At 43.7% G+C, this 27,196-nt stretch overlaps 2 protein-coding genes and 1 long non-coding RNA gene across 3 annotated transcripts in view; 1 reads left to right on the forward strand and 2 right to left on the reverse strand.

Annotated features, from left to right (window-relative positions):
• The window catches only part of LOC135222013 (exportin-7-like), a 364,750-nt gene that overhangs the window by 148,146 nt on the left and 189,408 nt on the right, over positions 1-27,196 (reverse strand). The window lies entirely within an intron of this gene.
• On the forward strand, positions 3,994-9,863 carry LOC135222011 (NADH dehydrogenase [ubiquinone] 1 alpha subcomplex subunit 6-like; the record flags this gene model as incomplete). Its single annotated transcript, XM_064260137.1, is given in 2 exon segments — positions 3,994-4,109; positions 9,499-9,863. Coding segments are annotated over 2 exon segments (245 nt in total), but the record flags the coding sequence as incomplete, so codon positions are not given.
• Positions 9,859-15,009, reverse strand: LOC135222012 (uncharacterized). Its single transcript, XR_010316154.1, has 2 exons — positions 12,127-15,009; positions 9,859-10,042 (listed from the first exon to the last, which is right to left on the reverse strand). It is a non-coding gene; the product is annotated as an uncharacterized LOC135222012 (long non-coding RNA).

The raw sequence follows: 27,196 nt of genomic DNA on the forward strand, positions 1-27,196 counted from the left end.
CAGTTCAGGGCCCTGTGTTTCGGCCGTTTCCACGGCTCCTCAAGTCTTCACGGACGTGATGAAAAATGTATCAAGACATTTACATTTGAAAGGGATAAACGTCTCCCTGTACCTGGACGACTGGCTCTTATCAGAGCCAGGTCTCAAAAGCAGTGTTGGAGGACCTGTCAACAACACTGGAATTGACAAAATCATTGGGATTGATCGTGAACCTCGAGAAGTCTCAGATGATCCCCAGCCAGAACGTGGTTTATCTGGGATTAAGATGGATTCTCGGGGTTTCGAGTTTTTCCCTCTCAAGAGAGAATAAGAAAGGCTGTGCCACAGTATCGAACTTCTTAGGGAAAGAGCGCACTTCAGCGAGGGAATGGCTGAGCCTTCTGGGGACCCTTCCTCGCTCGAACAGTTCTTTCTCCTAGGAAGACACATCTTCGTCCGCTTCAGTTCTCCTGAGAAGAAGTTGGAGTTAGGTTGGAAGACAGGACAGCTCTCGGACACGTTTCCAATCTCGGAGGAAATAAAAAATCATTTAAAGTGGTGGTTGATTCCCTAAAGAAACAAAGGAGTGTCCCTGCAAGTACGGAACCCAAGCCTGACATTGTTCTCAGACGCGTCGGAGTCGGGCTGGGGTGCAACATTGGGATCCAAAGAAGTGTCAGGCACCTGGTCGGCAGAACAGGTGTCATGGCACATAAATGCAAGGAGCTTTAGCAATTCACCTTGCGCTAAAGAGCTTCGAACACATAGTCAGAGGCAAGGTCGTACAGATAAACTCAGACAATACGACAGCTCTGGCTTATGTCAAGAAACAAGGAGGGACTCACTCTTTTCGCTCTGTACGAGCTGGCAAGAGATCTGTTGATTTGGGCGAACCAAAGGAAGGTAGTTCTTCTAACGAGGTTTGTCCCAAGGGGAGAGGAATGTGAGAGCGGACAGGACTGAGCAGGAGGTTCCAGGGCCTTCCCACAGAATGGACACTCCACTCAGAAGTCTGTCAGAGCCTTTGGCTCCTTTGGGGGAAGCCTCAAATAGATCTTTTCGCCACATTCCTCAAAACCAAAAGGATAGACACATTTTGTGCCCTGGTGGAAGATCCCAGGGCTATGCAACAGACGCCTTCCTCCTGGACTGGTCAGGGATAGATGTTTTACGCTTTTCCCCCGTTCAAGATACTGGGGGAAGTAGTCAGAAAATTCGTGGCATCCGAAGGAACCAAAATGACTCTGATTGCTCCGTATTGGCCAGCTCAAATTTGGTTCACAGAGGTGATGGAGTGGACAGTGGACTTCCCCAGATCTCTTCCAAACAGAAATAGATCTGCTCAAACAACCCCACTTCGAGAGGTACCATCAAAATCTACCCGCTCTTGCTCTGACTGCCTTTCGACTATCGAAAGACTTGTCAGAGCGAGAGGGTTTTCTCGCCAGGCAGCAAGCGCAATTGCTAGAGCCCGCAGATCATCTACTAGGCGAGTGTACCAATCGAAGTGGAAGTTTTCAGAAGCTGGTGCAGGTCGAAGAAGCTGTCCTCTTCCAGTACCTCTGTGACCGAAATTGCGGATCCTTTTGTTTCTTAGAGAAAAGTCGCATCTCTCTGTACGGACTATTAAGGGGTACAGGAGTATGCTGTCAGCAGTCTTTAGAAACAAGGGATTAGATCTAACGAATGATAAGGATTTGCACGACCTCATTTCTTCGAAACATCAAAGTCACTTGAACCTAAGGTTCCAAGCTGGAACTTAGATGTGGTTCTTAAATTCTATCCTCCGAAGAATTCGAACCACTACACCACTGCTTCTTTTCGTAATATCACTAGAAAGTGTTTGTTTCTGATGTCTCTTGCAACGGCAAAAAGGGTGTTCAGTGAGTTGCACGCCCTTGAATCACGAGTTGGCTTCAAAGGAGACTCTGCAATTTGTTCATTTCAGTCTCTCTTTCTTGCCAAAACGAAAACCCTTCGAATCCCTGGCCAGGAGCTTCGAGGTGAAAGGACTTTCTAGTTTGGTGGGCAGAGAGGCAGAAAAGATCCCTTTGCCCCAGTTAGAGCTCTAAAATTTTATCTTGGACAGGAAGAAGCAGTTGGGGGGTTCGCAAAAAGGTCTTTGGTGCTCAGTAAAAAGACCCCACCCCAAGAGAGCAATGTCCAAGAACGCCTTAGCCTTCTTTGTTAGAAGTGTTATTATGGAAGCTCATAAGAATTGTCCAGATGATTCTTTTAATCTTTTAAGAGTGAGAGCCACGAAGTTAGGGCAATCGCAACCTCTGTGGCGTTCCAAAGAAATATGTCACTCAAAAAACATTTGGACGCAACTTATTGGAGATGCAAACTCTGTGTTTGCATCTCATTATTTAAAAGACGTGACGAGTTACGTATGAGAAATGTTTTTCTTTAGGTCCGTTTGTGTCAGCACAGACGGTTCTGGGTAAAGGAGAGAGCACCGATCCTTAAATTGTGTACGTAACCCTCTTGTCGGATGTGTTCTCGTGTTTCCTGTGCATGGGAGTGTCAGTTGTCGCACTAGCGGCCTTCACTTCGCTTCATTTGGAAACGTCGAGTGACAGCTGACTATTAGAGGGGTACAAAATTTTTTATTTTTGTATGTATGAGTTTCGAGTTGTGGTTGTTTGCTAAGAGTTTGGGGATAACTCTTGGCAATCTTAGAACTAACACGGGTTAGGATCGGGTGATCGGGATCGGTTGTGTGCTCCTTAAATAAAGGCGTGTTGTCATATAAGCGGATGTGCTCCCATTGACAAACGCCAGTTAGGTTCTGTCGAGTAAGTGGAATAGGACCCATCGACAGATCCACCAAGAACTCGTGGCCACAGATCACTATTCTCGCTAAGGCTCTTGAGATGAAGCAGACTCCTGGGCAGTAGCCTCGAAGTCTTCCATCTTAATAAGGTAGGAACTAAGGTTTATTTATACCTACAACATATGTTGTTTACCTGTCTAGTCAGTTAGTTAGCTGTCTCTTGCCTTGTCTCAACCAAAGGGGTCAATCAGCTATGTATATATCTGACAGGTAAGTTGAATGTATGAAAATGATATTGTTATGATACAATAAAGTTTCATACATACTTACCTTGGCAGATATATACAATTGAAGACCCACCAGCCTCCCCGCAGGAGACAGGTGGAAGAGAGAATCTGATTAGAAAACGGGAATAGTTCCTTAGTCCTGCCACCCAGAGCAGGGCGGTAGATCACCTGACCTACCTGTAGCGAGTGCCGCGAAATTTGAATTTCTGTCGGGGACGACGGAGTCGATAGCTATGTATATATCTGCCAGGTAAGTATGTATGAAACTTTATTGTATCATAACAATATCATGTTAACAAATGAAATATATGTGAACGAACGAATTCCAGGTGTTTACGATACCGCTGCCGCAAGAAATGGTCAAGGAACGCCTTTACATAGAGGCATGATGGGACAGATGCTGACTAATAGGAGAGCAGGATCTTACGGCAGTGACTAGCATCAGGAACCAATGGGAGAGCGGGAGGATGGTGGCAAGTCTACTGAGTTGGCGTCGCGCTAGTTTTAAAATTGTTCTCGGCGGCCCAGGCGAATCTCGGACTTTACCCTTTTGGAACCTGAATTATTTTCGTACACAGAAGCAAAAAAATCTTCGTCTTTGCTTTCGTAACCTGAATTTTTCGTCTGTAGGGACTTTAGCATGTAGAGGTTCCACTTACAGTACTACTGAAATTTAAAGATCATTTACTTTAGTGAACCCCTCCATTATATACAGTATATAATTATTGGAATTTTGGGGTGAATTCTCCCCCCCTCAAAAACTGACTGATCATGCTTTTCTTTGTCATCATAATTAGCCTTTTCATGTTTAATTTTCCATTATGGGGTTTGACATGTAATGAGCTCTCTCAGATAACTTGTCTTAGCTGCTTATCACATTGAGTAAGGGTATTTTATGATTGTCTAAAAGTTTTTGTCTGTAATTTGTTGAAAATTTTTTTATTCTTTCAGTTTTAGACTACGACTTCCCAAAATCCAAAGAACAGTGTCGAGCAAAACTAAGAGAGCAGTTCGAAAAGCATCGTGATGTGAAAGATATTCGTGTCATTGATATGCTGGTCATTAAGGTGAGCAAAATAAAACTAGTTAAGTATCAAATAAGGCACATGTTTTACTTGTAATTTTGATAATTGGATTCAACAAAGAGGGGCAGAATAATGAAAACAATATTTGTAATTTTAATTATTAACTTCATATTTCCCATACCTGTGTATATGTGGATCTAATCAGTAGGCTTTGAGTGCCTTGTAGTTAATGTAGAATGTAAGGAAGTCGGGTGGAATCAGAATTTAACTGTTAGCTAAAAGTGAGACATCTGATGCCAGTTTGCAAAGTGGAAGTAAAGTATATCTTAGTTTTACCAGACCACTAAGCTGATTAATAGCTCTCCTAGGGATGGCCCGAAGGATTAAATATTTTTACCTGACTAGAAACCAATTGGTCACCTGGCAATGGGACCTACAATTTATTGTGGGATCCGAACCACATTATATCGAGAGATGAATTTCTATCACCAGAAATAAATTCCTTGAATTCCTCATTGAGAATTGGAAATTCTAGGTCTTAATCTCTGTTGCACTTGAACTGGAATGTTGCATATATGAAAGCAGAGTAAAAATTGCTCAAAACCTAGCAAAGAAAAAAAAAAAACCTTGTATCTAATACAATTTGGCTGTTGGATGACAAACGCTGCTTGTTTCTACATGATATATAAACCCTCAGACTTTTACATTAGGAATTACTTTATGGAGAAGCTGGAACAAGGCCATTAAATTCTTGAACTCAGTGGTTAGGCAGTGACTACTGTCTGATAGGTGAGTAGACCTGCCTGCCCAAATGTAAACACTCCACTTTGCTTGCGGTCATCTTCCATTGAAGACATATGTATGTGAGCTCTTGCTGACTAGCTGTTAATCAAGATTTCCCAGTGGGATCTTTCTTTTATTGTTTTTAATATTTTGAATGTACTATGTTTGGTTTTAATAATTAATATAACCCACTTCTTGTGATAAGTCTGGTGAACCGTCTTTCCCCTTTCCGTGTTAAGGGTCGGCAGCAAGGGTGTATCTACAACTTTATCACTTATTTTTGCCATTTAATGTCAGGGCAGGACAATATATTTGACATTTACACTTACGCTTTGGGGGACTTACTGAGAGGGAATTTGGAAGTTTTCTCTCTTTTCCTTTGCCCTTTTGACTAGCTTATTGGGCAAAGAAGGGGGGATGGGGTGTGTGGTTTTGATGTTTTGAGGGATCTCCTCTCATTTCATAGAGCAGTGCCCTTGGATGCGAGAGGAGTATCTTTCTTTTTTAATCATATTTCCTTTCTTTTATAGGTTAACAGTGATTGCTAATAGATTGCAGAAGTAGATGGTTGTAGTATATTTCTTCGTGTTGGCTATCCTAACCTGGGACTAGTACCTGTGACTCATTAGTATGCTGTGATGTTGGCCCTCAAATGTGTATACTGTTCCCCTGCTGAAAATCATATTCATTTGCCGCTGTTATCCTGGAGTTTTGTCACTGGACAGCATCTACGCAACTGTCCTGTGATTATTAACTACGTAATACTGCTGGCGACTATGCTTTGTCCTATAGATGAAGTCTCGCAAAAATTGGCGAAGAAGTCAAGAAGGAAGAGAGCTCATCAAGTGTCATCATCATCGTCTTTTTCAACTTCCTCCCCTTCAACTTCTAAGGATCCCTTGATGGAGAAGGAGAAGGTAGTCTCCCACCGCCCTTAGAAGTCTCGTCACAGGACTTCTAAGGGTCTGCCTCCTCGAACTGAGGCGGCAGTTGGGTCTTCTGTTGGCTCTCCTGTTCCTTCAGGAAGAGGAACCATCATGCTGTCCCCAGGGTCTAGCATGTCAGGAGCCATAGAAGTGCAAACTTCGGTTCGCACTTCAGCTGGTTTTAGAGGTTCTGCCTCCTAGACTAAATCTGTGTCAGTCGCTCATTCGTGAGCGTCCGCGAGTGCACGTAAATCTGCAGATTCGCATACATCCTGAATCATTAACATTGAATCCACTCATTGTCATGACTCTGGCACAGAGTGGAAAAAAGGGGTGAGTCACTCAGGTGATTTACACCTTGCCAGCGATCACTCTCACGGTGACTGCTAAGTTCCCAGGGTTAACGGGACGGCCTCATGAGACTGCACATGCTGCGAGACCAGTAGAAGGTTCCCCATTTAGTCCTCCTGAGAGGTTTCTGCCTCAAAAGGGACTGGGAGGCATTGGGAGGATGGTTCCAGCTCTTGCCAGTCAGTTGAACGATTAACTCCATGCAGGTCACGATCTCGTGACAGACTGGTCTTGGTGGCGGCGAGTGTTTCTCCTCTTTGCGAGTTTTGTAACCCTCCTTGGGAAAGTGTTTCTCCAGGGTAAGAACGCTCTCCAAGACTCACGTCCAGGCCATCACCGCAGGTTGATGGCTGCCTGCGACTCACTTTTGCTAATTCTGCTAGCAAGGTGAGCCAGAGCATCCAATCTTACTCACCTATTCTCTCTACTTCCTCTGGCTACACTGGGAGGGGCAAGGTGAATAGGAGGGATCCTGCAGATTGCTCTCTCTAGGATTTAGCATCCGGGGCCTACATTTCTGGAAGAGTCTGAAGGTCCCACCGGACATACGTCCACGTCGTTGAGGAAGGATCTTCTATTGGTGATGGAGACTTCTCACCCTCTCGACACCTGGTGTTTCGATTCTGAAGTTTCGAACACCTGGCTATTTCTGTCTTTTGGATGGATCCCAATTCACAGTCCCCTGTGGGGTCTTGCATTTTGTGAGCCTCATGTGCATATTCTGTGGAACTGCACTTTTCATTTAGCCTTGAATGCTCGCATATAGGACTGGTTTTTATGCCTGTTCCGCCTCGATTTCTACTGGAGTCGAAAAGGAACCCTTACCTGATGATCGTTTGATGAATTTGGGTCTCCCCAAGTGCTTGAATTCTCTGGAATTTCTGGTACTTTCCGAGTGTTCTGGTTTTATAATATTATGATCTGCAGACACTTGGGCGAGACAAGAATTCCCGATATACATGTAATTGTTATTACAAGAAGAATCAGGAGTCTCAGCGAGTACTTGGATCCCTTGGTTTCGCTGGCGCTCTCTGAGTGCTCGGCTTCATCATATTGCTGAGCAACCCAGGGCGGGGCAAGACTCGCTTGATTATTGTCTTATAATAAAGTCAGGTTTCTCGCCAAGCACAGGAATTCTTACAAATTCTAGCGCTTGCCAAGCGCTTGCTATCATACAGTGAGAGCAGCCTTTACCAGTACAGATGAGTTTGCTCTTTAGTCTGGTTTGGGTTTATGCATAGCTTGGCATTGCATTCCTACACTGTCTAGGTGAATGGTCAAGTACTATCCTCGTGTCTTGGACCCTAGGGTCTGAACACATAGGACAGCAGACACAGAATCCCTTTTTATTCTTCTTAGAGCTTCAGTCGCAAAGAACAATTAATTAGGAAGCAGTGATAGTTCTTTGCTGACGATTACCATTCATAATTATGTGGTGATGATCTGCTCAACTCACTCGACTTGGCTCAGCCAGCCAGCTCTGTCGCCGAGCCAATCTACCGAACAAACTCTCTGCTCTTGATCAGCAAGGTTTCTTACCATGGCACGGCACCCTCCTTTCCCGTGTTGCAGAGAGTTTCACAGGGTCATCATCTTCGTCATCTAAAATCTCCTTACCTCCCTGTCCAAAGGCTTTCCAACCTAAGAAGAGGAGGTTAGCTTCCACGCCCCTAAGAAGTCTCGACTTGAGACTTCTAAGGGTCTACCGATCAGTGAGTCTTCCTAATGTAAAGGACTGAGGGATTGTATATCGTGTAGGAACAAATTATAATTTTTTTAAGTAAATTGTATTTTCCCTAACTATACATACCTGATTTCCTTTACATTAATGCCCTCAATCTGAAACCTGGGCTGAAAGGCGGGTGTCAACCCGCCTACCAGGTGGTAGTTACTGCCTAAACACCTTGTTCAAGAATTTAACGGCCATGTTCCAGCTTCGCTGTAAAGTAATTCCTAATGTAAAGGACCTCAGGTTTGTATACAGTTAAGAAAAATACAATTGAAGTTAATAAATTGTGATTTTATAAAGCAGCTGTTTAAACTACTGATATATTAGATAACTCAGCAGTAGAAACATAACATATCTATAATGATCTTCAGAATCTGGGTTATGGCTTTTACCCAAGTTAATTGTCATTACTGTATAATTTAACCAGACCAACATGCAGCACAGCCCTAACCTTGTGAGGTAGATTTTTATCCTGTGGTCTGACTAAACTATTTTCTTTAACCAGAATGCCAAATTGAAGTTCATTACATTTATAGGGCTAGTCTCCCCAAAATTAAAAGAGTAAGCTGAAAATGGTGAACCACCTACACCATGCACTGGTAACTGTGCAGTGCAGCAAAGATACAAACAAGTTTATGAAGGCATCAGTAATCCAAAGGACAACTTAAAACCATCACCATTTTCCCCATTAAGAACTGTCTGACTTGCACTGTAATATTAAGTTTAAGAACAAGTCTTCCTCAAGTACTAAAGAACCCCTTCCATGTATTGTGTAAAAGGTTGAATCCTTACTGCTGTATCAATCATAATTCTACATACACCCAGAAACATCTTATACAACACACCCTACTTACAAACACTCAGATATAAACAAATGGGGTTGCAAATTAAAATTGCTTTCAGAGCACTCCCCTTTGCCACCTCCAAGTTCAGATTTTGTTTTGCGCACCTATTCTGTAAATACAGCATTGTATGTAGTGTTTTAGGATGAAAAAACAAACAATGTTATATTGACTTTATATCATACTGTACTTAAATAGGCATGCAGAGTACAGTAACCAACTTACTAACAATGCAACATGCAAATGGCCGTCTGGAATGTAACTCATTCCTTAGTAGGGTGGTACAGCCAGTAGATTTCATTAACCAATAATTCTTTTCATATTCATATTTGCAGTGTAAATTATCAGCAGCTTGTAAACATCACAAAATATCATCTACGATAGTTCTTGTTTTTACAGTATAGTATAGTATCCTGGCACTGCATTCAGTACTGTTCGTTTGTATGGTGTTTTTATTTTGCATGGAATCAGTACTGTTGTGATAAGCTGAATGAATTTAATCCCCTACTCCAGGTTCTTGCCCAGAGGAGATGATTGACTGTGGCTAAAGTAATTTCATGAATTCAAAGATTTTAATGATAATTTCTGTACAGCTATACATACTCCATGCAATTTAATTATTATCTGTATAATTATACGCTATATAATCAAGTATGTTTGACACTTATTTTTGCCTTGGAATCTGCATACAAATACCAGTTTTAAATAATTTACTTTTTAGGTAAAAGAGCTTACCTAGTTTAATATGATAAACTACAGTGCATTTTTTCTTTCTCAAAGGATTTATTTTTATCTTTCAGGGTCAAATGGAGTTGAAGGAGACAGTTGAAATTTGGAAGCAAAAGCATGGAATTATGTCATATTGGAGGGATTCTGTTGATCCAAAACCAAAGGACTTTCTTAGCAAATTCTTGGACGGCCATGAATGATTTTGAATATTTCTAAAACCTAGACTTACGTTATTAAATTAAAATGCAAAAGTTTTGTCCATATCCTGTTGGGCTCATTTGTGTACATACACTGTAAATATATTTTGTTTTCTTAAAACTACTATATCTGGCTTGAAATTTCATTCAAAATCACTTGCCCCAGAAGTCTTGTTAGAATTTTCTGTTGATGAAAATGGATGTGCTGTAGATGGTTAATAAATACATTTGAGATAAAAGGTAGTTTTATTTGAAAAAAAAAATCCAGCAGTTAAACTAGGAAAAACGTAGAAAAATAATCAAAACTGTACAGAATCCTTGACATTGACTTAAACGTAAAAAATCTTTGGATCTAAATGGCATAATTTTTAGAAGGACATCTAGCAGCTACTGTTCAGTCTGGACATTCAGCTCTGCCCTGTAAAGACAATGTAGTATATATTAAGCATTATAATCATATTACATAGGTTCCAACAGGCTAGTCACCAAACATTAGTTATATAACCCCTGCTTCCCTAATGAACAGTTCCTCATTAGATGAGTAGATTGTGTACTCGCCTATCAATCTAGTAGCCCGAGTTCGCTCCCCGCTGCCGCCAATGCAGAACCAGAGGAGTTTATTTCTCGATATAATTTTATTCGGATCCCACAATAAGCTATAGGTGTCCCATTGCTAAGTAACTAATTAGTTCCTATAGTAGGTTCACATCAACCGTGCATCTGATGTCTAGGCTCGTCCCTTATGACGCTCCTGATTGGCTGTTGATAAGCCAATCACAGGGCTGGAAACAGTCTCTCTCGAGAGAGAGTTCACATATGCAGGATGTATGCTCCACCTCTCCTGAGGGATACTTTTGAAAAGACATATCTCTTAGAAGAGGTAGAACATACATCCTGCCTATGTGAACTCTCTCGAGAGAATACAGACAGTTTCCAGCCCTGTGACTGGCTTATCAACAGCCAATCAGGAGAGTCATAAGGGACTGGCTTCGACATCAGATGCACGGTTGATGTGAATCTACTATAGCCACGTATTTAAAAATCAATCCTTCAGGCCAGCCCTAGGAGAGGTGTTAATCAGCTTAGTGGTCTGGTTAAACTAAGATATACCAAGTTTTTTTTCATTAATGAACAGTGGATGGAATATTACTCCCAGATACATATCTAATAACAGATCATAAGCTATGCCTACCAGTAGCATTACTTGTAATTTTGTGACAATACCAACTGACCTTTTACAGTTACCATACTACCTAAAATAATTCAGAATCAAATACCAACTACAGTACTATGCAATGATGCTTTCATTTACCAAACAGGTATTTGTTGAAAAGGTGTAATTATGTAATAAAGGGCATTTCAATTGTCCAAATTCTTTACTGGTGATTATTATCTAATACTTTAGATTTTCTTTCCATATTTTAATAAAAAACATGGAAGAGATGTGTTCTTGGGAAAATTTAGCTATGAAAAAAGTCAGCACTCAGGTTTACCAATAAATATTAGCTTTAATTACATAGCTACATATTAACATAATTAGCACTTGTGTTTGCAGGTTCTAAGTTCATGAGTAAAATACATGTATGTACATAATTTGAAGGATTTGGGTAATTTTTTTTTTTTATAAATTGAGAAACCTGCTAGGAAACATGAGGCAACACCTATGAAAAGAATACTATGTAATACTCTTATAATTTTATATAGTAGAGTAAAGCAGAAAGCACTGAATTGGAAATGAAAGCATACTATTGATTAGTGTGGTCTTCAACTTGCCCAAACTCCCTGTATGTATTGTTCATTTGCTGGAATATTGTTTGAAAACTATGCTTTAAAAATGTCTATCATACATAAAAGTAAAATATGCATTCAGAGCAATCAAGTTTCCTGTACATCGAATAATCAAGGCCACCGAAAACAGGTCTATCATTTGGTGGTCTTGATATAATGCTACATAAGCCGCAGCCCAAAAACTTTAACCACGGATCGGTGGTGGCCTGGCCTACATTGTTGTCAGATGCACAATTATGGCTAACTTTAACCTAAAATGATGATTGGAGGGTAGATAATCAACACCAATTTGCAGCCCTCTAGCCAAGTAGTTTTTAAGCTCTGACAGCTGACAGAAAGCCGGCACAATAGTTTTCTTTTCAGGAAATTAAAAAATCAAAGGTGACACTAATTAATTCATGACACTAACTAATTCATATACATATTTAACTATGATTTACAAATGATATAAACGGAGCTTAAATATAATTAGTATGTTTACTATACATAACATGTACCTACCATATGACCATTGCTTTTATTGTTGTTGACAATATAGTTCACCAATGCAGTAGATAAGTTATTGTATAACATAAATGAAAAAAGGACCAGTATAAAGTGAGGCAAAATTTTTCTTATTGCTCCTTTCATCTCTTTTTACCTTGCAAATATTTACCATAATTTTATCACCTATCAAATGGAATATTAAAAATTAATACCAATCATCACTGATACCTCAGTTGCTGCGAAAAGTCATCCTCAATGTTGTCATCATCCCAATTATCCTCCCACACATTTGTTATTTCTGGATCTTCCTCTCCTGCTCCCCAATCTGCAAAAATTGTTATTCATTGAATACTGTATTGTTATCTAAGAATTATATTTGCAATTTTATTACTGTTAGTGAATTTATATATATATATAAAAAATCCAACATACGGACAATGTCAGACATGTACACCAGTATACTAAAAATGTCCCTATGAATTTTTTTAATCTACAAAATATAAAATCTCCATAGGTAGAAAAACCAAACCTTGTATAAAGGAGTTTCCCTCTGTGGAAACAGTTGTTGCTTGGTACCCAGATAGTTAATTGATGGTAGGCACTTAGAGTGGGTGGCATTCCCCCACTTAACTGCTGTAAGCCAGGACCTTTTCTTCAGTTCTGGTTGAGTTAAGCCAATTCACTGTGCTCTGACCGACCAAAGTGGAGGCTTCTTTCATTTTTTTTATCGTATGGTGTTTGTGTATTTATGTTCACAGTGAATTTTAAAAAGTGCACAAAGGAACTTTGAAGGATGTAAGTGGGTATCTTTACGTCTTCTGTGTGTTAGCATTTTCCTGCAAGTGTAATTTTCTGCAATGAAAGTTTGGCAAGAAACACTGGAAGGCCAAACACATTCACCAGTGTCTTCAGGGCTACACTTCTTGACACCAACAAATCTTTTCAGCTCCTTCCTCCTAGACTCTCTCCCTCTCCCCCTGCCACTTCTACTTGTTCTCCTATGGCTCAATTTGAAGAGGGGGGGGGGGGGGTATGTATGTGACAGTATGTCTCCAACACACTCTGACAGTGCTGAACCAAATGTTCAAGTCAAGGTGAGACTTAGGTGTATGTGCTTGTTGTTTGCCTCTTCCTGTTCCTAATTCACATGCAACTTTGCTGGAGCACTTGCAGGGGATGCTGTTGTCCTTAGTATTCATATCAACCCAACACCGCTACTTATCCTGCTAAGGAGCTCAATGCTGCTTAACCTCCTGCAGTGTTTGTTTTGATTATGAGGATCCCCGCAATGTATCCTGCTCAGGTCTTACTACTCTGACACTGCTACCTCCTTTCACCATGTAACTAAGGTAAGAATCATGAATGGGATAATGCAAACAAAAGCAAGCAGTCTCTTCTCTTCCTCCTCCTCAGAGTTCCCTGGCACATTCAACTTTGGCTAGTATGTCAGAAGCAAGGGAACCTTCTGATCTGTAGCTTAGACCTCATGTAACACATGTTGCAGAGATCACAGCAGTTGAAATGATGGTCTCACTTAAAAGGGGCAAACCCTAGTTTGCTAGATTACATTTGGCACAGGTTCTATGGTCACTTTCCTGAGATCTTGCACTAACGAATGATCGAAATCAGCTTGCGTAAGTGTCTCACCAACTCGGCATTCATGGGTTCTATAAGAGAACCAACAGGCCCCAATAGACCCCTCTCAGAACGAGAAGGCTCCTATTCTTGAAGAGTCATAGTCAACACCAAATTTCCCAGGCAATCAGTCTGGGAATTGTGGACAAGAAAATCTGATCTACAGGTGCTGACTGGTATACACCAAGAATAATGCTAACAGTAATCAACACAGCTGGGTGATTCCTTATGATAAGCCAAGAGTGAACTACTAGAAAGCTCTAAGTGGGAAGCGATGAGCATTACTGTACACATGCACACCAGAGGAAGAGCCAGATGAACTGGGCATGCTTTGGGTGGGTGCACAATCAGGTGCATGATGACCCCCACATTACCTAAAACAATCATGTAACAGAGATCTGCTGTGCTTGAACTCCCAATTCTCATGTACAGGTCATAGAGAATGGAATACCCATACAGGTTTGTATTCTCTTAGGATCTATCAAGACATAATTAGCACATACCCAAAAGAACATAGGGTAGGTCCAGCTTATTATAATAGGCTAAGCTAATTCACGTTTGGTTTTGGCATCATCCACTCATGCAGTAAAATGGCAACCAAGCCATCCATCCCTTGATAAAAACAATGCATACACAAGCCTAGGTGCATCATGGTAGTGAGCCTCATGCCATTACATGCCTTGCTTAGCCTATGCTACTTTAGGTTGGGCCATCAGCACTGCCTCCAATTATATCCAGCTTCTAATCTAATAATTCTCATCACAATAACTACATGTATTCCAACTCTTTTGGTGCCCAAAGAAGCCAGTTGACACTTTTATCCACTATTCTCTCCCAAGGGTGCATAGGATATGTCCTAAACGTCTCTGTCATTATCATTTCATCTACATTTGGAATTTCCGCAATTTCCTTAATGGTATCATCCCCGTAGGGGGTAGTGCCATCAGTGCACCTCATGTGGTGCACTGTTGGCATTACTCAAGTTCTTTGCAGGGTGCCTTTGGACCGTACCTGCAACCCCTTTTGTTCCTTAGTTGTAACTCCATTCATATTCTCTTTCTTCCTTCTTACTTTTCACACTCTCCTAACAATTGATTCATGATGTAGCTGAGGTTTTCCTCCTGTTATACCTTTCAAACCTTATACTGTCAATTTCTCTTTCAGCACTGGATGACCTCTTAGATCCCAGTGCATGACCTTTGGCCTAAATTCTATATTCAAAGGTATCATTCCTCACTCTATCCTACCATCTGATGACCTGAATCCCAATACATAATCTTATCAAGAAGGCTTTAATCTCAACTTGACAAACCCTTCCATGGAGAACATTTTATACCAATATACATAATCTTTCATATATACTACTTTATATCTACATATTTGATTTTCTAATCTTATTGAACACAGAGGATGTAGTCTACAGACTAACCTATTTGGTTAAAAGATTAAATAATAATGAACTAAGACTAAACTAGAATATACGTATATGCATTTGTGATAAATGTTAGGTGCAAGATATAAAAAATGATATTGTTATGATACAATAAAGTTTCATACATACTTACCTGGCAGATATATACATAGCTAAGACTCCGTCGTCCCCGACAGAAATTCAAATTTCGCGGCACACGCTGCAGGTAGGTCAGGTGATCTACCGTCCTGCCCTGGGTGGCAGGATTAGGAACCATTCCTGGTTTTCTATCATTGATTTTTTCTCTTCCACCTGTCTCCTTGCGGGGAGGCTGGGTGGCCCTAATCGTATATATCTGCCAGGTAAGTATGTATGAAACTTTATTGTATCATAACAATATCATTTTCATACAATCAACTTACCTGTCAAGATATATACATAGCTGATTGGCACCCTTCGGTGGAGGGGGTAAGAGACAGCTACTATATGGAATAGACAGGTAAACAACATATGTTGTAGGTATAAATAAAACCTTGGTTCCTACCTGATAGGTGGTAGACTTCGTGGGTGTTTGCCCAGTAGTCTGCATCACCTCAAGAAACTTTAGCGAGATATGTGATCTATGGCCAAGAGTTCTTGTGGGTCTGCCGAAGGGGTCTTATCCACTTACTCGGCAGAGCCTGAAAGGACTTTGTCAATGGGTGCTGATCCACTTATATGACAATACACCTTATGAAGGAGCGCTCAAATTAGAAAGAGTTATCCCCACACTCCTTTCAAAAACCCCAATAATTTCACTAAGTTAAAAAACTTTAACTCAAAGTTAAGGATCAGTGTCGGCTCCTATCCCAGTAACGTAGTACCGCAGAAACGTATAAACCAAAAGAGAAGAATCTCTCGTAGGTTAACTTGACATCCTTTGTGTAATGAGAAGTCAACACAGAGTTGCCTCTACCGTACAACACAGCTAATATGTCTTATATGACATATTGTTATGTAAAGAACAAGAACTTGTAAAAGCGCGCACTTCCTGCGCTTTAATTCTCAGCTGTTTGAAGGAATCAAGTCACTAATGAAGTGCTTAGGAGATCTCCATGTTTCAAAGAAGACCAGGGCTTTCTTGAAATGGATCTCACCCGACTGAAGCCTGAAGCCTGGCAGGAACCTCGCGCCTGGCTGGTGCTTCGCTCTTGGTTGGCGCCTAGCGCTTGACTGGCGCCTCGCATCTGGATGATGCTTCGCGTCTTAGCTGGAGATTCGCGCCTAGAGCCTGGCTTGCGCCTGGCTGGCTGCTCGCGCCTGGCTGGCGCTTTGTGCCTGCCTGGCGCCTTGCGCCTGGCTGGCGTCTAGCTCCTGGTTGGAGTGGCGCCTTGCGCCTGCCTGGAGCTTCGCGGCTGGCTGGCACCTCGCGCCTGGCTGGCGTCTCGCGCCAGGTTGGCGCTTTGTGCCTGCCTGGCGCCTCGCGCCTGGCTGGCGTCTCGCGCCAGGTTGGCGCTTTGTTGTGCCTGCCTGACGCTGTTGCCGACCTGCCTGGAGCTTCGCGCCTGGCGGCGTCTCGCGCCCTACCCCGGTTTGGAGTGGCGCCTTGGCCGCCTGCCCTGGAGCTTCGCCGCTGGCTGGTACCTCGCGCTGCCTGGCGCCTCGCGCCTGGGTGGCTCCTCCCCACTTGCCGGAGCTTCGAGCTTGGTAGAGTCTCGAGGATGTCTGGCAATGTCCACATCGGACACTCTTATCTGTCCTATATGTTCGCATCTAGCGCATCTGTGTCAGGTTGTAGGCCCGGTCTTTTTTCTCCTCATCAGACAATGACAGTGTTCTTGGGGCTGTCTGCAGGTTTCTTCTTCCTTACTGACTGTGTCAGAAGGTCTTGAGTCGCCTTCTCAGTTAATGAACGAGAAATGTCCTTCACTACTGAGAAGGGAACAAAAAGTCAGACAAAGGCGAGTACAGAAGCGCTGCCCTCTGAGCGTGGGAGACCGCTTTGGTTAAAAAGACACTATATACTGTCCTCTTTTTAAGAAGACCTGCTCCAAACAAAGAGGAGATCTCAACCGAGCCATCCTGAACCGCTTTGTCTATACAAGACAAAATACACAGAAGGACTTCTGGTTCGAGTCCTTCAGAATCATGGGCTTTCTTGGACATCACCCAAGGGACCAATCTAAGAAGTTGAAAACTTCCAATACATGAAAGAGTCCCTTGAGGAGATGGTCCAGTTCTGAAATGCCCCAAGTTATACGGGCAGACGTTCCAATAAACCTTGTTCTACGTGTAAGCGTCAACTAAGGTCGAAAAGTCCGCTTCTGACGTAGACGGAAGAGAAATACCCATATTCTCTCCCGTCTGATATCAAATGCCTCTTTTACCAGCTAGTCTCGCTGGAGGCATGCAGAAGACCGTTCTAACTAACTCCTTCTTCAACTTCATCCAAGAGTCTAAAGACTGAAGAGCCCTCTTCATCGAAATGGCGGGCTTCATTCTAAGAAAAAAAACGAAGATTTCTTCGTCTTTGCACTCGAGAAAAAGAGAGCGCGGAGAAGGAGGAGAGGCAGGAGTCAAGTCGTCTCCATACTCCTCTAGAAAGCAAGGCTGTCAAAACATTATAGTTCGACAGTCCTTCTCTTCCTTGATACTCCTCCTCCGAGTTTACTTCTAACTCGGGGTCTAGATGAGTCTCCGCTGCTAATTCAGTACGTCTTTCCTCTGGAGGAGACAAACTCCTAATAGGAGAGGGGGGGGCTAAGGGAATGATATTCCTTCCTCTTCCCCGCTTTAATAGTCCTGGAAGGCGCCAACAGCCCAGGCTTCTCTCCATAAATGGATGACGCTTCCCGCTTGGATGACGCTTCTAGTCAGCCAAGCGTCCTGGCTGACGCCTCCCGTTTGTGTGGCTGCTGACGTCTGGATGACGCCTCGCGCCTGGAAGACGCTTCGCTCTCAAAAGGCGTCCTAACTAGCGCCAAAATTTTGGTTGGAGCCTCGCGTCTAAAAGCAGCTTTAAATGACTATTCATGTCTTGACGACGTCTCACGTCTCTCTGGCGTTACGTGTCTTCCGTAAGATTCTCCCGATCTCGCTCTCGAAACCGAAGCCTCTGCGATAAGTTTGGAAGCTTCACGTTCTGCATGACGCCTCTCGCTTCGCAGGGGAGAGAGGACGAGACTTCTTGATTGGAAGCGCAACGTCCTTCCTACGAGGCGCTAACACTCCCACCAAAGAGGCCAGTTGCTCTATACTGGCAAGATAATCTTCCTTGAAGCTTTTCCCACGTCATCTTCAATCGGGGGAGAAGTAGGAAAAGGAGCAGTCAATAGGAAGCCTGTTCGTCTTCATCACAACTCTTTCCAATAAATGTTAAACATGTTAACAGTTATTATCGTCGATCGAGAAGGATCTCTTTGTTAACGCGAATAGGAGCGAAAAAAGAGATTCTCGATGCTCTATGCGATATGAGAGTGTCGTGGAAATGGCCTAAGTGATTAAATGGGTAACGAAATCAGGAACGAATCTTGCCGTTACCGAGCTTGGTGTCCGAGAGTCTACTGGACTCCTAGGTTAAAACTCGCTAAAACGAGAAAATCTTGGATGGTGCTCTTGGCTCACTGCGCCAGGCTGGCGCTTCTGGCGCAAAATTTTGCGCCAGGCTGGCGCTTCTGGAGCATTGCGCCAGGTTGGTACTTCTGGCGCGTTGCGCCAGACTGGCGCTTTTCTTCTAATTCTTTTTATGTTATGCCAGAACACCTGTGCCTTTATGGTACCCGACATCCTTTCACATGTTAATTCCGTTCTTAGTAGGAAAAAAACCTTTATATACGTAGTATAGTCCATTCAGGGAAACAAGTTCTGCCCCAAAGAGAATGTTTCCCATCCGACTCATCCATCTTCTTCTGAGCAGGTACTCTAATAAGCTATGCTTTCGTAAGCCTGAGAGCATTACATAAATATAATGTTCTGCTGCGATAGAATCCTTTAATAATGTTACCTACGGTAAACAGCATTGAAAGGTTGTACTATCTCTCTTATTGAAAGCTTCTTAGCAAAAAGGCATACATATTTAAAATATTTATGTTAGCTTAACTATCCCCTCAATCCGAGGTTAAGACCGCGATTGTAGGGGAGAGATACGGAAAGTTATTCCATCCCGCAGGAGAGAGAGATTCGCCCGACCGCTCATGACTGACACTACATGGTACTGACAGTTAACTGGCGTAGGTGTACTGCGTTGGTCTCAGGCTCTCAGCGAAAGCAGTCCCCGCTTACTCTTCCAGAGTTTGCCAGCTACTCCAATTATAAAGGAATTTAATAAAACCTATTATCGAACTTCAGGAAGTTCTTATTAAAGCATATTTAAGCGAAACAAGACTTCGATAAATCTAGAAGCTAAGTAGGTGTAAGCTTAACAATCCCTTTAAGCGTAGTCCTTCCTAGGAAAGACGTAGAAGGATACTTGTAATTGGGGGGGAGTTGCACAGAAAAGAAGTAACTACGGTATGTGTTTATGATTTGACCGTATCGTATTCTCATACAGCAGAAACTAACTACTACCTTCTACTATCTTCGTTCTTTTCGTTAATAGAACGATAGAAAGAGTATATACTATACTATATATAGATATATATATCTATATATATATCCTTAAGGAACGAAGTTAATCAAGGAACTCTTTAAATCTTCGTGATTTTTTTCATAAATCGCGGAAGAGACAGAATTCCTGTTCATCACTAGGGCGGGTTTACGGAAGGAAGTAGATATTTTCTATCCGCCATCATACCCAAACATCGATGAGATCTTATTAAGAAAAACTCCCAAAGCTCTTGCCCTCCCTCAAAACGAGGGAAGAGCATGGATGCAAGGAGAGAGGTCCCCGCATTGAGAGGAACTGCCTAACAAAGGAGTCTTCTGAATAATGAAAAGGGGCTTCTCTTAGTATCAGAATCCTTCTGACAAAAGCAACGGCCGCCTGTGCGACATCTTGCACATTTGCCAGGGGAAAGTTGTTCAAGTTAAAAAATTCAAAGAGGAGTCTCGCGACTGACCTCTCTCTCTAATGAAGATTTTTGAAATCTTCTGACGCCTGGCGTCTGGATCCTTGCGCCTAGTTGCCCTGGCGTCTGGATAGTTCCGCGCGCCTGGAATGTTCCGCACGCTAGAAAGGAGACTCGCTCCTGAACGTTCCGCTTGCGTGGAAGGTCCCGTGCGCCCTAATAGATCCGAGCGCCTCTAGTCTTGTTATACGAGCCTCTTGCCAGAAAACGTTCAATGGAAGCATCCTTCTGATTGCCATTCTACTATAAGGCTCCTTAGTTAAGCCGTCTGTTTTCTCTTTGAAGGCGCCTTGCGCCAAGAAAAAGTTCTGGAACGCGGCTCGCACTCAGTTGCTGGAACGCGGCTCGCGTTTATCTGTATGAACGAGGCTCGCGCTAGTCTGTTGGAACGCGGCTCGCGCTAGTCTGTTGGAACGCGGCTCGCTGCTGGCTGTTGGAACGTGGCTCGCGCTAGCTTGCTGGCTGGCTCTCAGCCTCTCGCTCAGTGAGTCAGTGTTCTCTTATTCAGAGAACGAGCCAGATCGTCCGAACTTCTAACATGTACATTCTTCGTCTTTTCGGATGTAAGATGAAGAAAGGAACGAAGAACAGACGCACTTTTTAAGGCTGCCTTTGCAATGGCTATCCCTGGCAGTCTGGGACGTTTTACAGATCCTGCCGAGGGAACGCGATCGGTGGGGATTCTCCATAACCTCCGTAAGGCTTTCGACTTTCCTTCTCCTCTGGGCTTGTGAGTTTGGAAGAGGTCTAGGCCTGAGAGCGAGACAGAGCCGATCGAACGCACCCTCTACTAATTAGGACGCCTTTCCAATGGCGAACTTGGCAGTCTGGGACGTTCTACAGATCCTGCCGAGGGGGACGCCTGATCGGTTGGGGATTCTCCATTACCTCCGTAAGGCTTTCGACTTTCCTTCTCCTCTGGTATGTGAGCTTGGAAGAGGTCTAGGCCTGGAGCGAAACAGAGCCGAATAGAACGCACCCTCCACTGCACTAACAGTAAAATCACTTCTTACCTTTCAATAGCTCGTATTTTGAGCTACATTCCTTTGTCTTCAAATTGCAATCTGAATTTGAAGATTCTGTGAAGTAAGAAGGAGATGAGGATACCACACTACTAGTAATGTTAATGTTCTAACTGCTCGTTAGTACGAGAGCTATAAAAACTTCTAAAGGAAGCGTAACTATTCTTTCCTTACATCGTCAAGAAGGAAGTTAGCTCAATCAATTCTAACATTTTTCTACACGTTATTATGAATAAATATTAAAATTTTCCTTCTTGCAAACTATGTGATTGTCTACCGAAAAGTTCGGTAGTTACACGTAAACAATTCTTCGAAATTTTCGAAGCCAAAGTTATCAAAACAAATTAATATGCGTATGCCGAACCAAAGATCCAGTACTTCCCAGCAAAAGATAGCCCAGAATCGATGGCGATGAAATCCAAAAATCAAGTCAGTAGGAACTGCAAACGTTGTTTACATTCCAAGCGACAGAAAAAATATGATAGAAAACAGGAATGGTTTCCTAATCCTGCCACCCAGGGCAGGACGGTAGATCACCTGACCTACCTGCAGCGTGTGCCGCGAAATTTGAATTTCTGTCGGGGACGACGGAGTCTTAGCTATGTATATATCTGACAGGTAAGTTGATTGTATGAAAATGGAATTTTTATTCTCAAATTAAAATTAATAATACTTACCTGTATAATTTATCTAGCCCTAAATCCCCAAAAACCGCACCAAAATTTACCACATTGGCAACCCTGCTACCTCCTATTCTGTCCGCCATTGGCAACACTGTCGTTGACAGATACGAAAACCTTCCCTCAAATCAAGTTGTGATAGGCAGATCGTGGGGTAGGATGGGTGGGACTAGATAAATTATACAGGTAAGTATTGATTAATATTAATTTTAGAATAAAAAATTCCATATTAATAAAAATTACCTTAATATAATTTATCTAGCCCGATTAACCACATTGAAAAGGAGGAGGGAATCTGAATACAATTTCCCCTTCGGACAGAATAGGAGAAAACAAACAAAGAAATATATATCATAGGCAGTCAAAACTCAACCCAAGGTCAAAGATACTAACAACTCAAAGTCTCCTACCATAATGCCACCAACTGCGGTAGCACAGGACAAGGAGTAAGTGCATAGTCGTCCGTCTGTACTAAGTCAGGTGACCGACCAGGTGACCAGTCAGACGAATTGCGGACAGCAAGGCTGCACCCTGAAGACTATCAAGCACTATTCTTTCCCTAAAGGATGAGTGTCTGGACTGTCTGGGCGATTCAAAGCTAAGCAAACCTTGGGTGTATCAACGCAACCCGAAGTCGCCAGCAACGAATCGGCTCATGAGCAACTCCTAACTCGAGCTTTGCTGGTGCCAAGAGAAAGGAGCGCGGAGCAAAAAGGCGATTCAGTCCCGAAGGACGAATGCCTGACAGTCCAACCTGGTCTCATGTTACACGATCATCGGGGGTGTATCAACGCAACCGACTTCGTCAACAAGAAAATCAGGGCTACTAAATGTCGCCTGATCTCACACGAGTGTCTGACTCCGAGAAGACAGGTGAGACAAAAAGTAGATGGTGAGCGAGTCACCAGATGACAGCAGACGATCCATCGACTATTCCCTGTCCAGGACAGTGGAAGAAGCAGGAGTCGTCAGGACAAGCGAACCAGTGGCTAGTCCTAGGTCAGCAATCGACTCTGGAGAATCGTAGTCGCCAGTGCCGACAACCCAGTGGCTGGAACCATTTCACAACTGAAAATGGAAGCAGCATGAGTTGCCAAGTAGTCATTCCTTGTCATCAAAAAACACCTAAATACCAAACTGCCTAATTCCCATTATAACTACGTCAAAAACTGCCATGGGTTATAATACAAAAACAAAAAATATATACAACAAAACAAAAATTAATGAATAATATACAGGTAGCACCAACCGTAAAACAGGAAGACTACCTAATTCTCCTGTCTGACGACCTGTCCTGCCATCACCAACGGGCCCAAACCCAAAGAACGAAGGTCGCCTAGAACTAGAGAAATATCCCTCAAGTAAAAAATGAGGCAAAAACAGAATTAGAACGCCAAGTCGCCGCCTCAAGCACCTTGGCGACTGAGACGTTCTTCATAAAAGCTACTGATGTAGCAACTGCTCTAATACTGTGTGCTCTTGGCGTCTGGTCTTCCCCAGCAGCCGAACCACCAGTTTTAAACGATCAGATCTCTGAGAAAAAAGGATACACCATTCTTTGAAATAGGTCTCTTGACATTTCGGGGTGAAACAAACAGATGACGGGGACGACCCTGAATGTCCTTCGTGCGGCGTAAATAACATGAGAGCGCCTTAACAGGGCAAAGAACTAATTCCTCATTTAAATTACCAACAAAGTCGACCAGCGACTTCAGTACGAAAGACCTGGGAATGGGATTATCAGACGATTCAGTCTTGCGACAAATTCAGGAAGGTATGACAAAATCATGTCTTGTCCAGATCTGGCAACCAGAAAAGAGAATGCTTGCAGTTCACCCACCCTCTTGGCTGTAGCCAGTGAGACAAGGAAGAGTGTCTTAGAAGAGAGGTCCCTAATTTGGCAGAATTCAGAGGCTCAAACGGAGGGAACCTTAAGGCTTGAAGGACTTTGTTAACGTCCATGTCGGAGGCGAACACTGCGGCCTGGGTCGAGATAGGGAAAAAAGATCGAAGTAAATCTCTAATGACATAAGATGAAGAGATCTCAGGAAGCCTTGCCTTGAAAAACTTATAGGAAAGCATAGACCTATAACCCTTAATGCACGAAGGTGACAGGGCCCTGTCATGATGTAAATGAACTAAAAACTCCGCTACTTTCGGTAAGGAAGGTCTAGAAATTGAATGTCCTTGAGACTTACACCAACGTCTGTAAACCGACCATTTAGCCTGATAATTTACTCTGGTTGATTGCCGCCTGGCAAGAGCCAACTGTCGCGCCACTCTGGAGGAGAACCCTTCGTGCTTGGAGAACCTCCTGACAGTCTCCAGGCATGAAGATGAAGCATGTGGAGCCTCTGATGGAACCGATGAAAATGGGGTTGTTTGAGAAGATCTGGTCTCTCTGGCAGGCGAATGGGGGGTTCCACCAGTGCTTCCAGAAGGTCGGGAAACCACTCCTTCTGTGGCCAGAAGGGGGCGATCAAGGTGAGATCCAGACGCTTGGTTGCCCTCCACTTTGTTGAGGACTGACCTCACCAGAGAGAACGGAGGAAAAGCATAGGCTTGAAGTCCCTCCAGTCCTGCAAAAGAGAGTCTGTCCCGGCACTCTGAGGAGTCTGGAAAGGGTAAGGGGCGAAGAATATCTGGCACCGAAATTCAGTGGGGTGGCAAACAGATCGACTGTGACAGGCCATTTCTTCCTGAGGCTGTCGAAGACTTCCTGGCAGTGTCCACTCCGACCCTTGAACTTCGTTCGGTCTCGACAAGGCGTCTGCTAAGACGTTGTGATGGCCCAGGATAAACTGAGGGACCAACGTAATCCCCCTGTCTTCTGCCCAACACAGGATTGATCGGGCTTTCTTGAGTGAGAAGATCCGACTGTGTGCCGCCTTGGTTTCTCAAGTACGAGACTGCTGTGTGTTGTCGACAAAGATCGCGACACCGACTCCAACAGTTGTTCCTGAAATGAAAGAAGGCCTATGGTACACTGCCCTCAGTTTCCCTCCAATTTATTGACATGCTCCTCTCCTCCTCTAACCAAAGGCCCGAAGCGGCTTCGGAGCCCAGGTGTGCGCCCCAACCTTGATCCGAGCGTCTGACCAAAACATTAGGTCCGGAGGAACCGAAAGAAGAGATGTCCCTGACTTGAGGCGGTGAAACTTGCATCCACCAACGGAGATCCTTCCGACATTGTGGAGAAGAGGCGACTATCGTGTCCTCGGACACGAAATCCCATGACTGGCGAAGTGTCGACTGAAGGGACCTCATTCTGAGACGACCTCCGGGACCAGTTGGATGAGGGATGACAAATGGCCCAGGAGAGACCTCCAAAGAGAAACTGGCTGCGTTACGGAGGACAAAAATTCTTCGATCAGACTCAGAAGCTTGTCTATCCGTTTCTGAGCGGGAGAAGCCCTCAAAATCTGGGAATTCAAAACAATCCCCAGATAAGTCATGATCTGGCAAGGGATTAGATTGGACTTGTCGAAGTTGACACGAATGCCCAACTCGACACAAAGAGACAGAACTATCTCCCTCGACCGGAGACATTTCTCTAGAGATTCGGCCTGGACTAGCCAATCGTCCAGATACCGAAGCATCCTTACATTTAACTGATGCAGAATAGCTGAAACAGGAGCCATCACCCGAGAAAAGACCTGTGGAGCAGTGGTGAGGCCGAAACAAAGGGTCTTGAACTGGAAAACTCCCGAGTCCGTGAAAAACCGAAGGTAAGGTCTGCTTCTTGGATGGATGGGGATTTGCAGATAAGCATCCTGCAGATCGATGGAAATCATCCAGTCCCCCCTCCTGACGGATGAAAGAACAGTCTGGACCGTCTCCATCCTGAACTTGGACTTTAGAATGAACTTGTTCAAAACCGAAAGATCTATGATGGGGCGCCAGGCACCCAGAGGCCTTTAGAACTACAAACATCTGAGAGTAAAACCCAGGAGAAGGAGGAGCTCGCTCTATGGCATCCTTCTCCAAGAGGGCCGAAAGCTCCTTCTCCAAGGCTTGACCCCTGATTGAGTAGAGGGGAATAACTGCTGAACTCGAGAGGACGATTGGAAAGTGGAGGTCTGGAAACAAAAGGAATCTCGTAACCTTCCTTCAGGACCTCCACCACCCAAGCATCCACCGCTCTCCCCTGCCAAGCTGACCAATGGCGGGAGAGACAAGCTCCTACTGCGGTCTCCAGGCGAGGTGATGACTCCTACTTCCGAAAATTCTTACGCAGAGACAAGAAGAAGAAGAAGAAGAAGGTCCTCCTGGAGGTTGAGCTCTTTCTCTGCCCTTAGAGCCACGCGAAGAACCTCTCCCGCGTTTCAAAGGGTGAGCACCAGAGGATGAAGAAGAGGCACCAGTAACCTGAGATGTACTCTGGAAAAAAGAGCCAGAAGGAGGTTGTTGGGCTGGAGCAGAAGGTACAGATCTGGTCCTAAACTTACGCTTACTCCTTGAAGGAACAGGAGGAAGACCAGAGGAAAAAGCTCTTGATAAGGCCCAGTGAGCTTGGGAAGAGGCATCACCTTGATGTTCCTTCAAAACCTCAGAAAGCACAGAAATATCGAAAAGGAAATCGCCAAAAGGAGAAGAGGACACAGACGGGTTCTCTGAATCTCCGATACAGAGGAGGGTAACTGCGACAAATACAGGTTACGCCTTAGAGAAACAAGAAAGGCCTGCATTGAAGCAGCAAGCTCGTTCTGATGTACAGAAGCGATTGAAATAGATGAGCAGAATTTCTCAAAAAGAGGAGCATCAGGAGGAACAAACCCGGAGTCCTTGATATACATTAAAAGCCCTCCGAGGACCCACATATTGAAGGATTGAGCTTCTTGTAAGGAGCTCATAACAGACTCCATAGCAATAAAATCTTCAATTGAGACAGAGACCGAAGCTTAGAAGGCAAGGGTTTGACTTGAAGTCGGACAAAATCAGGATTTGGCTTGGGGGGTCGAGAGAATGAAGAATCATCCGCCACCTGGTAAACTCCTCTCCGGTGTCGTAGAAGAGAAGAGAGCTTCCTCTTCCCTTCCCCGATCACCTTCGAAAGTTTAGCGGCACGTCCGCCCTCCACTCTCGCGAACCTCTGGGCAAAGGGAAAACGTAAAAATTCCTGTGACCGGGAAGGACCGTCAAGAAAAATCCTTCTGTAATACAACGAGGCGGAGGCTGCTTCTGCTCTTTAGGCTCGCCTGAGGAAGAAAACTCAAAATTAATCAAAAAGTTTCTTGAATTCTACATCATGACATCCATTCGAGGAAACATCAATATCACACGAATCCGCGTCATCATCATCATCATCGTCAGATCCTAACTTAGAAACTTCTCCTGAAGTAAAATCCTGACGACTAGCTATCTTAGGTCTGACACTAATATCCCTCCCCCCTTCTCCTAAATAAGCGCCCTTTGGCACTGTTACGGACTAACAGGGGACACGTTGGGTAAAGATTCGTTAGGCACCTGCCCGGCACCGGATCCCCCCTAGGCCTTCGCCACGAC

The sequence above is a fragment of the Macrobrachium nipponense genome, chromosome 3 (assembly GCF_015104395.2).
Source record: "Macrobrachium nipponense isolate FS-2020 chromosome 3, ASM1510439v2, whole genome shotgun sequence".
Lineage (NCBI taxonomy): Eukaryota > Metazoa > Arthropoda > Malacostraca > Decapoda > Palaemonidae > Macrobrachium > Macrobrachium nipponense.